This window comes from Cornus florida, unplaced genomic scaffold (assembly GCF_030987335.1).
Source record: "Cornus florida cultivar Cherokee Brave unplaced genomic scaffold, ASM3098733v1 CherokeeBrave_3.0.0_Hap2_Chr11, whole genome shotgun sequence".
NCBI lineage: Eukaryota > Viridiplantae > Streptophyta > Magnoliopsida > Cornales > Cornaceae > Cornus > Cornus florida.
This window is the reverse complement of record NW_026775581.1, coordinates 74,175,450-74,189,946: the sequence shown is the minus strand read 5'-3', so window position 1 is coordinate 74,189,946 and position 14,497 is coordinate 74,175,450. Positions and strand designations below refer to the sequence as shown.

Here is a 14,497-nt window from a genome sequence, read left to right as displayed (position 1 = left end):
GACTAGGCATTAACCAAAGAAAACTATGTTCACTATTTTCCAAGTCAATTAAATTCATTTATACATCACAAATATATCATGAAAATACATATTTGAAGTTAGATACTCACTATCAGAAAAATAATTTGTTGCATCATAAAAAATTCTGAAGCAACCACTTAAAATCCTTGTCGCTTCTCATTCCTCATTAGTGGATTAAATTTATAGCCACGATTTGTCTGTGCTAACCAACAAAACATAAAAATGTGAAATTCCACTAAGTAGGGCAATATATTTTTAGGCCTTTTTATTTATTTATTTTTTATTATTTGTTGTGAAACTGTAGTTTTTTGCATCATTAAACTTTTGTGTTGCATATGGGGATCTTTTCAAATACTTTACTTTTTCTCTAAACTTATGAATAAAGTCTCTAATCACTTTTAAGCGATCTTGCATAACCAAATTTAGTATATGTAAAATACAACACACATGAAATAAATCACCATCAAAAGGCAGCAAAGACTCGTCACAAAGCCAATTTTCTTCGAAGTCACAAAGAGTGTTTTAATGAGTAAAGTTTGAGTATTTGAATGAAAATACCTTAATCAAGGTACCTTTGAAGTTACGAGAGTGTTTTAATAAATAAAGATTGAATCTTTTAATGAAAATGAGGATTTTGAGTTAAACTTATTCGAGTTCCCTTTGAACAAGCTTCTCACCATGGCATCATTAATAATTGCATAGTTAACCACAATAGAAAATAACATTTTATCAATATTCTGATATTATATTAATTATGTGATGTATCTAAAAAGAGGTTCATGTCATAGGAATATTCTATGGACTTATAAGCAATTTTTTTTCCTTCAAATCCTATTAACATCAACAAATAAGATTTCAAACATATATATTCCAATATCATAATAATTAAGAGTCCATATGTTAGTAGTAAAAGTGATCCTACTAGAAAATTGATTTTTTTTTTTTATAAAAAACATTCAACTTATTTTTCTCATTTGCTTGAACATAAATGATGTTGGCCCTTACCCTATTCTTTGACACAAGTTCAAACATTAATTAAAACCATCCACAAATATCTCAAAAATATTTATGCTGAACCATGTTAAATAGATAATTAACCATCCTTGCAAAATCCATTTGACTTATTTCTTCATCAAACTTATTACTTTGAACTTTAGTAGTTAAGTTTGAGGCGTTTTGGCCAAAGATAGCATTTGTTGACCAATATTAATACGAGTTATTGCAACACATCTAGACAAATGAGTTTTCAGGTGGTTGATCCCTATAATATTTTCTCATACAAATTTATGTTTATAATGCTTACACTTTGCAATCTCCTCGTCATTTGTTCATTTTAGTTTATAAATTATTGACATACCAATGATGTGAACTTTCGCTTCTTGGGAGAATTTGGAGTTGAAATATCATGTACTGTAATGACATCCCCATCACCATCATTTTCATTAGCAAACATTGTGAACATGCAACTCAACTGGATCAAATCCTAAGGTTTTGCTTGGGTTGATGGAATTGGAAGGAAAGAGAAAATGAAAAAAGAGGGAGGGATAATGATTTTCATGTTTTGTTTTCCACTGAGGATAGAAAATAAATCATAAGGAGAGATTTGGAGGGATAACTTAACCCTCAAAATCTCTCATTTATTTTCCATCCAAAAGGAGAAAGATTTGGTGTCAGAACCGGCGTCGTCTCACGTAGATAGTGTCCGTTTCGCACAATTTTCATGCTTACGGTTTCAAAATGTGTTTATACACTTAGGAGGTGTCCACACACAAACACCCATTCTTGGAATCCATTGTCCTCGCTGGCCTGGCCTGCATGGGCTTGTGCACTCTCAAAACACGTCTATACAGTTGAGTGTCGTCAAACCTTTCCCCCCTAAGCGATGTGGGATGCCATCACCCCTCTTGGGACCCGGCATCCTCGCTGGCATGACCCTATAGGCTTGTGCACGCCCGGAATTAACTCTAATACCATCGGTCACATACCACCACACCTCGTATAGATATTGTCCACTTTGTATACTCTTCGTACTCGTTTTCAAAACGTGTTTTCACAGTTAGGACGTTTCGACACATATAAGTGCCAACAACTTTTCCCCTCAGGCCATATGAGACGTCACAATATCTACACGTGGCGAGGCGAGATGGGTCATGACAGATTATATCAGAGCCAATCTCAAGGATGCACAAACCTATACGGATCATGCTAATGAGGACGCTGGTCCCTAGAGGGGGGATGGTAGTTGGCTTCCTTAACTAACAGATTCACTCGACGCTAATATCCCACATCACCTAGGGAAGAGGTTTGAAGACATCTAATTGCGTAGATGCGTTTTGAGGAAAATCGTGAGCACCGAGAGTAAAGTGTGCAAGCGGACAATATCTACACGGGTTGGAGTGGGTTGTGACATTTGGAGAGAAAAAATAATTTAAATGAAACTTTTCTAATACCAAAAATAACCATAACATTTTTAAAAGAAAAAGATATGATAATAAATTAGTTAAAATAATTTATTTTCTTTTCTCTCTCTCTTTCTCTTTACCTGTCTTGCAATCTTTACTTAAAACTTGAGAGTTAAGACCCAAAGCCAATAGGACATTGTAGACCAATTAAGCTTGATTTCCTTATAACTAAAGAAAAACTAGGTGCACCTATTATAGCTCCCACAAGTTCTTCTTATATGTTAATTAGGTCAAATTTTGAGACACAAACTTGGTCTTTTTGAAAGAGAATAACAAGATAATAATACAAGTTAAAAAAAAAGTATCAAAATTATTTTAAAGTAGAGGGTTGTATCAAAATTATTTTAAAGTAAAGGGTATTTCTGTATCTTTACATCATTTTGTGCAAAAACAACTTCACAACATTATGCAACAATACATTACATTGCTTAAGTAACAAAAACGGCTTTCATCTGCTCTACTGACTTTTTCATTATTAGTAATTTTCGTACTAAAATTTTAATAATTATAAAAAAGCCCACATTGAACCCTTAAAAAGGCCACAAAAATTAGGAATGTCAATTTTTACTGCCTCGCCAGGGTCCCGCCCCGTTAATAACGGATATGGGAACACTTTTTATACTGTTGGAGCAGGTATGGATACATATTTTGTACCCGTCGCTGGTCACGGGACGGGTAAGGGTTCAGTATACATATCATAGGAGCCCCGCCCCGCCTCGCCTCGCTAAGTATATAACTATATATATATATATATATATATATATAATATTAATAACTTATTTTAGCGGTTTACCCAGTTACCCATCTCTTACAATCATAATGTGGGAAATAAACTTGGTATTAAATTTGCTTTTGTTTTGGTCATGGTAGAAGTTGGAGCTTAGAACTTCTTGTGATTTAGTTGTATTAAACTTTTATTTTTGTTTATTCTGTTCTCGAATTATGTTATGTGCATGTTATTTTTTTTATTTTTGTTGCTATACATAATTTCATTTATGTTGTGCCATTCTTAGACTTTCCACATTTAAATAACAGGAGCTTAAGTTCCAAAAAGTGGGAGAAAAAAATTTGTTAGTGGGGCGGGCACGGGGGCACAGTATTTCCCAACGGGACGAGGCTGGACATGAAAATCCAACCCGTCACGGGTTTTGGGGCGGGCATGGACTTGACAAAAATTAAAAAGGATAGGGCGGAATTTAGGGAAACCCGCTCCAAATCAGTCCCGTTGCCATTCCTACCAAAAATTCTTAAAAAAAACTTTCAAAAAGAAAAAAAATATCCCTCATTTTCTAATTCACCACCCATCAAAATTTTCAAAAATTCAAAAATTCAAAAAAGACCCATTTTTTTTTTTCCGCAATTGAGTCACACAAATTTTTAGAAATCTCATTTGCTATGTAATTATTTCGGTTAAAACTCTGACACGAGGAGATTCGGATTCTAATCGAACTATATATTTGTTTTTTTGTTTCGACAAAATGAACAGACTAATTCATACTCTATATGATTTTATTTTAAAATATTTTGATAGTATAATTTTGTAAGATATGTCTAAACTTGAGCAACATAATAATATGATTTGTCCACCACTAATGTGCTAATTTGAAGAATACAGCGAGGGGCAACTTGAGAGGGCCTCCGAGGGGTATTTTGGTATCGCCAATAAATATCGAAGCCCTAATAAGCAAATACCCTCATAAACCCGTTTTCATATATTCCAGGCACGCCGAGACAATATCGAAAACACGAAAAGGGATTATTGGTGAAAGCTGCTAGGGTTTCCAGGTTTTGCTTTAGGGTTTCAGGTTCTTTTCTCTTTTCTTCTCTCTGTACACGCATAGACATCCCTGTTTCTCCCGTTTTCTTTCTCGTTGTCTCGGATTATACGTTGTCATGAAAATTCAAATTTTTGTCAGATTTGTTAAGATCAAGCATGTGATGCATACAAAATTGACTGATTTATCGGACTGTGTTTGTATTTTATTGATTTGGTTCAGTTAAAAAAAGGTGAAAGGTCCAATTTGCTTTTGATTTCCTTTTTTGTTAGTGTTTGAAGAATTTATTCAGCTGCGTTTTCTTTTAGGACATGACAAAACCCTAGGTCTATGTTTTCCGCTATATCTGTTTCATTTTTTCTTAATATGTTGTTTAATATGTTGTTCACAGAGTTCTTCACTAGATCTACATTTAGTCTAATGTATAATTGTGACCATATACTGGTCGACCTTTGCCACTTGCCATGTACTGAGATAAAATCTAGAGCGTATGATGAAGAAATTTCGTTTCTATATGTATTTGTTGTATTTAATGCAAAATGAAGAAAATTGTGGGCTTATATTATTCTTGGGCTTTTTTCTGGTATAAATTATGTTCTAATGACAGGCACTTAGTCTAGAAGATGTCTCGTGTATATGTTGGGAATTTGGATCCACGCGTCACCGAGCGAGAGCTTGAAGATGAGTTTCGTGTGTTTGGAGTTATCCGCAGGTAAACAGTTTGAGCCAATCTATTTTCCATCATATGATTCTTTTATATTGCTCCAGCTTGTGGATAAAATTTAGACTATTTATCTATAAACACTGGTACATACTATCTATTATATTATATTATATTGTATTTTATTGCTGCTTTTAAATGCGTTTTTTGTTGTAGCTTTGAAACATGATGTCTGGTATCCTTGGAAGCTAACATGTGAAGTTCGTGTGAAGTTGAATGCTGTTGCTTTAGGATTAACTTTTTTGAATAATGTTTATTTTTATTTTAGGTTCTTGTTTATGTAGGCCTTGATTATTTTTGTTTGGGTTGCTACAATAAGGACTATTATAACTAGATTGACTGGGGTGGTGAAATACTTTCATTTGGTAAAAGCTTCTTCTTCTTCTTTTAGTTTACAGGATGTCGGAAAATATTCAAGTCATAGCTCCCATGCCGATATTTTCTTCTAAAAGTCTACTATTGATAGTTAACTGGCTTTCAATTCTTAGAATAATCAGGCAATGTCTTCCTCACATGACATCGATAGTACACATCACATTTTGGGTTTTTGTCTGTTCTGGTTGACTAACTTGGTCTATTTTAGGTCTAAAATAAGGTAATCTATTCATAATCATTTGAAACCACTTCCGACCACTTCCTGTAGTGGTCAGACATGCATCTTTCCACCATCACATAGTTCAATATTGGCATGTACCACGTGTAGAAAAACACAATCTTCTGGTGACAGTCCTCCAAACTCTTGACTAATCCTAAGATTTTAGGTGTAAACATGAATTGTTTAATTTAGAAATGTATAATTTGAGGTGTATGCTTTTGCAATGCTTCCATAATTTTTCCCACACCTTTTTAAAGCATTAATTTTAAGTGTTGTAATTACGTTATGATCACAAGTGTGTTGGTTATCCAGTCTTATTGATTGTTGGACCCATTCGTTGTTGCAATTGGTTTTTCTGGATAGCATTTCTTCTTATCCCTTTTTACAAAAAAGGCCATGTGAATCTCTTTTTGTTTGGCCGGTTGGCTCATGCAAACCATGCCACAATGCGACAACTTTATTAAGATACTAAACCAATTTTACTAAGATACTAAACCACAATAACAAAACCAAATGTTACTACTTTGAAGTAGGTTCTTACTTGGCTAAATAAAAAAATCAGTATGCTAGGATCCATTTGTATGTCATTGCTTGTGGTGTTTCTGCCTTGAAAGTTGCATCAAGCCAATTGTTTAGGCATCAGCAATTTTTCAAGATAACCCGACTTTTCGTTTAGAAGATCTTTATTTGGCATTGGTGATGTATACTCCTATAATTAATTGTTGTGTATTTTTTGTTTGAATATTTTAAATGCAGTGTTTGGGTTGCAAGAAGGCCACCAGGGTATGCTTTTATTGATTTTGATGACCGCAGGGATGCGCATGATGCAATTCGTGACATAGATGGTATGTGTAGATAGTGGCAGCTCCCAGACACAATATATTGCCTTTTTTTTTTATTGACATTTTAACTACATGACAACTTTCTTCTAGAAAAGGCATTTCTTTTATTTTTCCCCTTTGTCTGCTTCTATCTTTGGACTTGCTGTCACGTTTTTAATTTTTTTCCTTCTTTTAAAATAATATCCCCTAAATTTCTGAGCATTTGCAATAGTGTTATGTTGGCATTTAGATCTGACAACTTTATTTTTAGGAACAATACATCTAACTATGGACTTTTTAATTTTAACAAGTTCCTCATAATTGTGCTTATCAAGAGACTCAAAAGAAAAAAAGGCCATAGTTTGATCAAGTCTTTAGTATGATGAATGGTTAGGCATGCATGCTGGTTTTGTACATTTTTGGTTAAAAGTTGAGTTCCTTTGACTACTTTACTCATCCCCCCAACCACCACCACCAAAAAAAAAAAAAAGGTTGAGTTCCTTTGGTTACTTGATTTTGGAATTTTTAAATAGAAGTCAAAGCAAATATTGCATACTTTTGAGGAAGGTCTAAGAAACGCGGTACTACCACGGTTACTAGTTAGGACTTAGGATTGATAGATAAGCTTTTACTTATGGAGACATGGCCTTTACCTAGCAGTTGTGTCTGTTCCCTTCTACAAGAAATTGATTTTGGAATTTTTAAATAGAAGTCAAAGCAAATATTGCATACTTTGAGGAAGGTCTAAGAAACGCGGTACTACCATGGTTACTAGTTAGGACTTAGGATTGATAGATAAGCTTTTACTTATGGAGACATGGCCTTTACCTAGCAGTTGTGTCTGTTCCCTTCTACAAGAAATTGAATCCCCCGTGTTGGGATTCTTTATCAAATGCACTTAATTGGATGGTAACATAATTTGTTCATTATTAAGTAATGATATGAGTTAATAGACAGAATCTAAGTGCTTATTGGAAGAACCTTGAACAATATACGCTTGATTCAAAGGGAAGGGCACAAGAAATGCTAAAATCAGGCTGACATTATTAGAATGAAGCAATGTTATCTGTTTCCATTCAGTATGTGATTGCAGCATTTATCAAAAGATGATGTTGTCTGCTCACCCAACCCTTCAAACAAGGAGAAGTAGAATTTTGCCAAGTTTGAAATATTAAATTACATAAATGGCTTTTAAATATATTTTGTTCAATTAGTTATATAAATGAGGTTGTGTGCTCACAGTTTCCCTGCAGTATAAGTGGGTAATATGTGAATCTGATAACTTTTTCAATCCAATATTTTCCAAGAATCCTTTCACTTGCAAAGCAATGTGTAAATTTTATCTGCATCCCCCTCACCCCATCCCAATAAAAAACATTTTTTGTTAAATATCTGATGCACGTCTTCAAGGCATATTCTCAAGTTTTTGCCTTACTACTCATGGAATAGGTAAGAATGGCTGGAGAGTGGAGCTTTCTCACAACTCAAGAGGTGGAGGTGGAGGTGGCGGCGGCGGTGGTGGCCGAGGAGGCCGTGGACGTTCTGGTGGTTCTGATTTGAAGTGTTACGAGTGTGGTGAGCCTGGTCATTTTGCCCGTGAATGCCGTATGCGTGATGGTGGTGGTGGTGGTGGTGGTGGTTATGGAAGACGTCGCAGTCGCAGCCCCCCTAGATATCGCAGAAGCCCAAGTTATGGTCGAAGGTGAGGTCATTGAAGCAGTTATTGTACAATTTTGTGAATGGAGTGCCTTTCTATTATCATTATACTGAATTGAATGGCACATTGTGGTTGTCATGCAATGTTTGAAAAAAGTTCAGTGGCCTATATGTATTTGTGTCCTTACCACGAATAAATGTGATAGATGTGAAATAAATGTGGGAAATTGACACTCGTGATGAAATATTTAACTTGGTTGAAACTTGTACATTTAATACGTTGCTTTGATACTCATTGGTGTACACTGAAGCAGGAGTTACAGTCCTCGTGGGAGATCCCCCAAACGTCGCAGTGCATCACCTCGTGGTCGCAGCTTTAGCAAGTCGCCACCGTATCGTGGACGTGATGAGTTGCCATATGCCAACGGGTGAAGTTCCTTTCACTTTAGTCTCTGTTTATTTATTTTAAAAAATTTGCTGTTGGGAAAGGCTCTCTTTGGAGTTCAAAATTACCTGTTGGCAACCCTGCTGAGATAGCAAGTCAATAATTTTAAAATTGTAACAATAGAAGAAATAAGGGTGCATTCTTCTTTTCTTTTTGTTGTTGATTGCTTCTTTTTCAAATCCCAATTTATGTATGCTTTCACCAATATCTCCTACTGCTCATGTTGAAGAAGTATTTGCGCTTGTATTAATAGCCTTGTGCCTTTCGTTTTGGTAATATTAGCTGCTGCTCCATATATAATGCTTCTGATATTAATAGGCGAACCTGAAATGAAATTTAATGAATGTCATCATACTTGATGATTATCTTTGCTACTACTTGATGCTACTTATAATAGACCATGACAAATCCCTGCCAGAAATGGCATAGATATTGATGGTTGAGAACAATTTGAAATCATAGAACTCAGTTCAACTTAGAAATGCTTTGGGTTGTAGATTAAAAAGGTTTTCTGGTATAAGAAAGAAGGTTCCAGTGTTTTTGTGGGAAGATTCATGGAACTCTTGTCTGTTATATAGGAATTAATTTTCTGTAAAGCTAAACAAAATAAGCCCCTTTATTATTAAAACCAAGAGAGTAAGGCTCTGTTTGGCGGAACGTAGTTTTAAGTTGACAAATTTATCCTTAAATAACTGCCCTCAAGCTTTTCCAGAAAGAGTACAAACCTGCCCGTAGTTGAATTGTCATATAGCATGAATAAAGAAAATTAAAAAGTGGTAAAATATAATTAAAGTGAAGAAGTAAATATCACTGATGATAGAGCTCATGTTCATACTTCCATTATTGTCATGCTCATCATTTATTGAGGATGAAAAAGAGCTCTCCACTTTACTATCAAAATTCTTTATGTGACTAAGGAAAACGATGAGATGGCACAACTAGCGTGTGTGCGCCTTCTAAGGTTAAATTGCTCTTAAAAATTAGCAGGTTTTTGAAGACTTGCCAACTATTTAGAATTCTTATAGAACTTGTTTAATTAGAAAAAAGTATGTAAGTATTGGAATTTGGATGAGAGCAGAAGACTATCAGGATCAATATCTCATCGTTCTTGTTTATCTACAGAGCACAACATGGGCTAGTTTCACGAAATAAAAGGGGGCATATTTGTCTATAAAATTTGTTACTATAAATTAGGCTGGCTTCCCGAGGAATGAGTTTCAAAAGCAAGTATTTCAAACTTTCTGTGAACAGACTTCTTAGGACTTCTTCTTTTGTTAGAATTCCTTTTTCCTTGTTTCACCAAACATCAAAATTTTTTTGAAAAGGACTTTTTGTACTTGGAAACCCGTTTGAAGCCTCTAGGAAGCTCCCCCAAACAGGCACTAAAAGCTCACCTCCTATTTCCTCCTACATGATCCTCAAAACTCAACCTCATCTCTGTTAGCTATTACATGACCTTGGTGCAATGTCTCTCTTTCTATTTGTCCTCTTTTGCTGCACCCTCTGTTGTTGGCTTTGTTGCTGATGGCTTCGATGGATCTTGGGCTGTCACCGATTAGCTTCCATAGAAAGGACGATCTTGAAGACAGGAGAAAGGAGGACCAAGGAGGACCTGGCGACGATGGTTGAGGGGGTCAAAGTTGTTCTAATACTTGGTATTTTTCAGCAGCACCAATGATCCTATTGCCTATCTTGTTGGAGTTATTTTGGCCAGCATTTTCCTGCCATTCACACTCTCTTGAATGATCTAGTAGTGAACAAAGAAATTAGAGAGAGGAGTAGAAAGATGAAAGATCTTTGGCTACATTTGTTATGAAGGAATGGAATAAGAATGGAATGACCATTCCCATTCTACTATTTGGCTGTAGAAATGAAATGATGCAAGAATGGAATGGTTTGAATTTTAAAGTGAATTCTCTAACATACCCGTAGTGACAAATAAATTAAACTAACAAAATAACATTCTTCAATAATATATTAAAAAGAAAATTAATATTTACACTTTATTGTTCTATACAAGTGCTTATTTACAAAAAAAAAATAAAAAATCTTAGAACAAGAATAATTTTTTTAAATTTTATTGTTTGTCAGGTTATTCTTGCAGAGAACCTGTCTTGATTAAAAAAAAAATTGTTACCAAACGAGAGAGAGAGAGTGAAATACGTATATACATAGAGAGGCTGGGGATAACACTAATCTGGAATTTGTGTAGTTACTTGCCACTAGAAAGAGAGAGAGAGATAAATAGGTGAGAGAGTCAAGCCCGAATATCGAAGAGCCGAGCTGATTTCCGACAGTGCTTGGTCTCCGACCATTGCCAATGGCTGATTTCAGACGCAATAGTGGTACGTTGAGTTTTGAGATAGGGATGGGCTTCTTTTTTTTTTTTTATTTTTATTTTTAATATTTTAGGTGGGAATGGATGCATTCTTTAGGTTAAGAAGTGAAATGGTCATTCTAGCTTTTTGTGGGAGGGAATGGTCATTCAAACTTTAAAATTTCTTACCAAACAAAAGAAAGGGAATAAGAAGGCTGAATGGGCATTCCATACCATTCTCATGTACCAAATGTACTGATTTTACCTCTCCATTCCTTTAAAGCTAAACCAAAGTTGGAATGTTCATTTCCACAAAAGATAGAATGAGCATTTTCTTCTTGATTTTAGGAATGCTCATTTCATTCCCACGTAAAACCAAAACAAAATTAATCAAAGACCAAATAACCGTCTCCCACCCACCCAAAAAAAAAACACCAACACCAACCACACTCACAATGCAAGTGTTTTTCTCTTTATTTTTTAGGGTTTAATTCAACATTAAAAATCCCTTAAATTGTATTCATTACTTAGTGTAACCTTCTGCAACAAGCCGACGGCAATGGGCAACAGTGATGTCCTCCTCAATTCTCTCCTCTCTCATCATGGATTCTTTTTGTTGGTTATCTTCCTCTAACAAATAACAAGAAGCCAACGGCGACCAATTCATTTAGCTATATGTTAATTTGTTATTTAATTTATTTATTAGAGATACAACTATTTTGGACAAATCAATTTAAGACCCTATATGGGCATAATTATTCAATTCTTGTGTCATTCCATACAATCAAACAGTATAATGAGAATGGTCATTCCTTTCTTATACCATTTTCATTCTATTCCCTCGTGCATTGCATTCCTACGTTGTTCCTTTCTTGTACCAAATGTAGTCTAAGATAGAGAGAGGATGAAATGAAAGTTAAAAATGAAGTTTAATGAGGTCAAATTTGGAGTTAGAAAGAGAATGCTGATAAAATTAAGAGTTTTACGTTCTATCAACGAGGGGATGATATGGTATTTTTCATTTTCAGGACACGGGACAAAATAGGAAATACATTTAGTTCTGCAATGTTAGATTATCACTAATGGGTTAATTGTATCATGATTCATGACCATTAAAATGGTTTGATGGTCATAACAGCAAAAATTAGTCATGTTCTTTGGCTATTAAGTTCTGTTGTTTTTTAGTGGCAATCTGGTGATGGTGGGACTGATTGCAATTTACATTGGCCATAAAATTTAGTTCAGGGGATAGTAGCAAAAAATGGAACACTACAGGGGTCAACTGCAATATAATGGGACTAATATTTAAGTCTCGTCTGTCAGGATTCCCCCCCTCCCCTCGAAAAATAACATAAAATAAAATGAAAAGAAGGAAAAGTCCAACCAAGTTTGTTCATGTTTCACTCATTTGATACAACAATCGACATAACACCGGTTGTCGGTTGTTTGCTAGAATCAACTAACCAAATCAGATACAATAACAGCTATTGGGGTTGAAAGAAGAATAATTTATTTGCTTGCCTACCAAATTTTGGAGAAGGCATCGAATCCTCTGGTTTTCATGAAGGCTTTCTGAAATTATGTTTTGGACATGCATTTTTCTATACAATGTAGCCAACCCCAAGTAATTGGGAAAGAGACTTGGTAGTTGATGTTATATCTTTTTAGACAACGTGAAAAGTGGTTGTAATAAACGGAGTCATTTTGGGGATCTATATCACAATATGAGTTGAAAGATATTTGCTGGACTCATTTGTGGTGACATATCTTTAGGGTACAGTATGGTGTCATATTATGATCTTTTCTTTTTTATTCTTTATGGAAAAAATCTGTAAGAATTTCAACATCTTTTGCTAAACGTTGTTTCTTTCTGAATTTATGCAGAAATGGTCTCAGGGAACGAGTTGAACGACGCCGAAGCAGGAGTTGAATATTTTAGGCTTGGTAACTTCTTTATTGAGAGAGGTTTTGGATTTGTGTGTCTTTACTATACTTGGACTTCATTGCGACTATGTTTAAGTTGGGGGCGCCCTCAGTTGCGACTCATGAATTTGGTTAAGTTTCTTTCTTACTTTATATGAAGGCTTGTTAACTTTCTTTTCTTCGCACAGTAATTGTAGTTGTGTAGGAAGTGGATCTTAAGGTAGCCACTATAAAATTATGAAATATATATATATATATATAAAGGAACTGAAAGAGTATTGCTAAAGATTTATGCTTTTGTTTTTTGTGTCGAGGTGTCTTCATGATCTGCTTCATTGGTTTTGTGCTTCTGCACTCTTCTCTGGTTTCGTTCCTCGCGTCCCTGCTCTGGGATCTCAATTTTTCTGCACTCTTCTCTGGTTTTGTCCCTCACATCCCTGCTCTGGGATCTCAATTTTGAATGGTTGTGGGTCCCAGCTGGCTTCATCACTAGAGGCTTCTGTTTGATAGAATCTCTGCGGCTGCGCCTCTCTTTTATTATGCTGGCATTTCTTTTAGTTACCCATAAGGATTGAGGAGCTGCTTCAAACACCTATGGCAGGTACTTAAAATATGTTCCAAGAAATTTTGGATATGGCATTCTCCTTAAACTAATTGAATTTCATGTTTATTCAAACTGGATTTTGAAAGATTATTCCTTTAATAATTGGGTTTCTTGCTTCTCAAAACAACTGAATTTCCTATTTTTGTCTGCCTAGTTGGGAAAATGAAGAAATGGCTTTCTAATCTTTTCAACCCTTTTCTTTTGCAACTTTATTCGACTGGAGTGGCTGTCATAAGTTTCCCCACACAAAAAAACATTTAAACAAGTATTTATTGTCTCACAACCCTCGGCAGCTACATGGTCATTTTAAACACAATTGAAATCTTTGAGTTCCTGATTTTGGGTTAGAACTTACTTGGGAGATGGAGTTATGGATTTTTTTTAGAAAAGTAACATTAATTTGGGGTTGTCATCATACATTTTTGGTCACATCACAAAGACATGTCATATATGTACATATTGTCTTGCAACCCTTGGCAGCTACATTGTCATTTGAAACACAATTAAAATCTTTTGGTTCCTGATTTTGGGTTGGAACTCACTTGGGAAATGAGTTTTGAAACTCTTTCGCATTCTCCCACTTTTATGGCTTGTTGACATTATTTTTTTCATAAAAGTTTCATTATTTTGGGGATGTTGTTTTCATGCATTCTGGTACATGACCTCCAAGTAAATGGTGTTACTCCCAACTTGCAAGAATGGTCCTCCAAATTTTAGGGAATCAGTGACAGTTGGACTTCTACTTGAAGAGTACCTTTGATTGCCTCTGATGAAGATCTCAACCAGCTGATGGAGATTTTCATACCCGGAATAGACATTGTTGCAAGCTCCCACTTCTTAACATGGTATCTTTAATTTGATTTGCATAAGCTTCATTGCAAAACCACTTGCTGGATGTCTGATCTATTAAAATTTGGCTCCTCATGTTTTTCTGTCATTAATGTGCACCTACATTTGAAACTTGTGATGAGATTTTGATGTTGGTTCAAATGATCAACAGATTGTGAGAATTAAAATGTGAAAGACTTTTTAAATTAAAATGTGAAGAGTTTTTTAAAATTAAAATGTGAAGAGTTTTTTAAAATTAAAATGTGAAGAGTTTTTTTTATGTTTTTTTGAAGTAGTTCCCAAAAATAAATAAATAAGTAGTTCCCAAA

General features: G+C 34.9%; 1 protein-coding gene across 1 annotated transcript; it reads left to right on the top strand.

The window, feature by feature from the left end:
• Window positions 1-4,163: 4,163 nt before the first annotated feature.
• On the top strand, window positions 4,164-12,909 carry LOC132282644 (serine/arginine-rich splicing factor RSZ22A-like). The gene is made up of 6 exons (XM_059784388.1): window positions 4,164-4,288; window positions 4,866-4,970; window positions 6,331-6,419; window positions 7,845-8,097; window positions 8,366-8,479; window positions 12,698-12,909. The coding sequence occupies exons 2-6, from the start codon at window positions 4,882-4,884 to the stop codon at window positions 12,741-12,743; spliced, it is 591 nt and encodes a 196-aa protein (XP_059640371.1). The 5' UTR covers window positions 4,164-4,288; window positions 4,866-4,881; the 3' UTR covers window positions 12,744-12,909.
• Window positions 12,910-14,497: the final 1,588 nt, after the last annotated feature.

Bases quoted from the DNA above. Each gene is read 5' to 3' on its own strand.
- LOC132282644 (XM_059784388.1), top strand. From the start codon at position 4,882: ATGTCTCGTGTATATGTTGGGAATTTGGATCCACGCGTCACCGAGCGA. The intron at 8,098-8,365 runs GTGAGGTCATTG...ACACTGAAGCAG, and splicing joins AGCCCAAGTTATGGTCGAAG to GAGTTACAGTCCTCGTGGGA. The intron at 8,480-12,697 runs GTGAAGTTCCTT...GAATTTATGCAG, and splicing joins GAGTTGCCATATGCCAACGG to AAATGGTCTCAGGGAACGAG.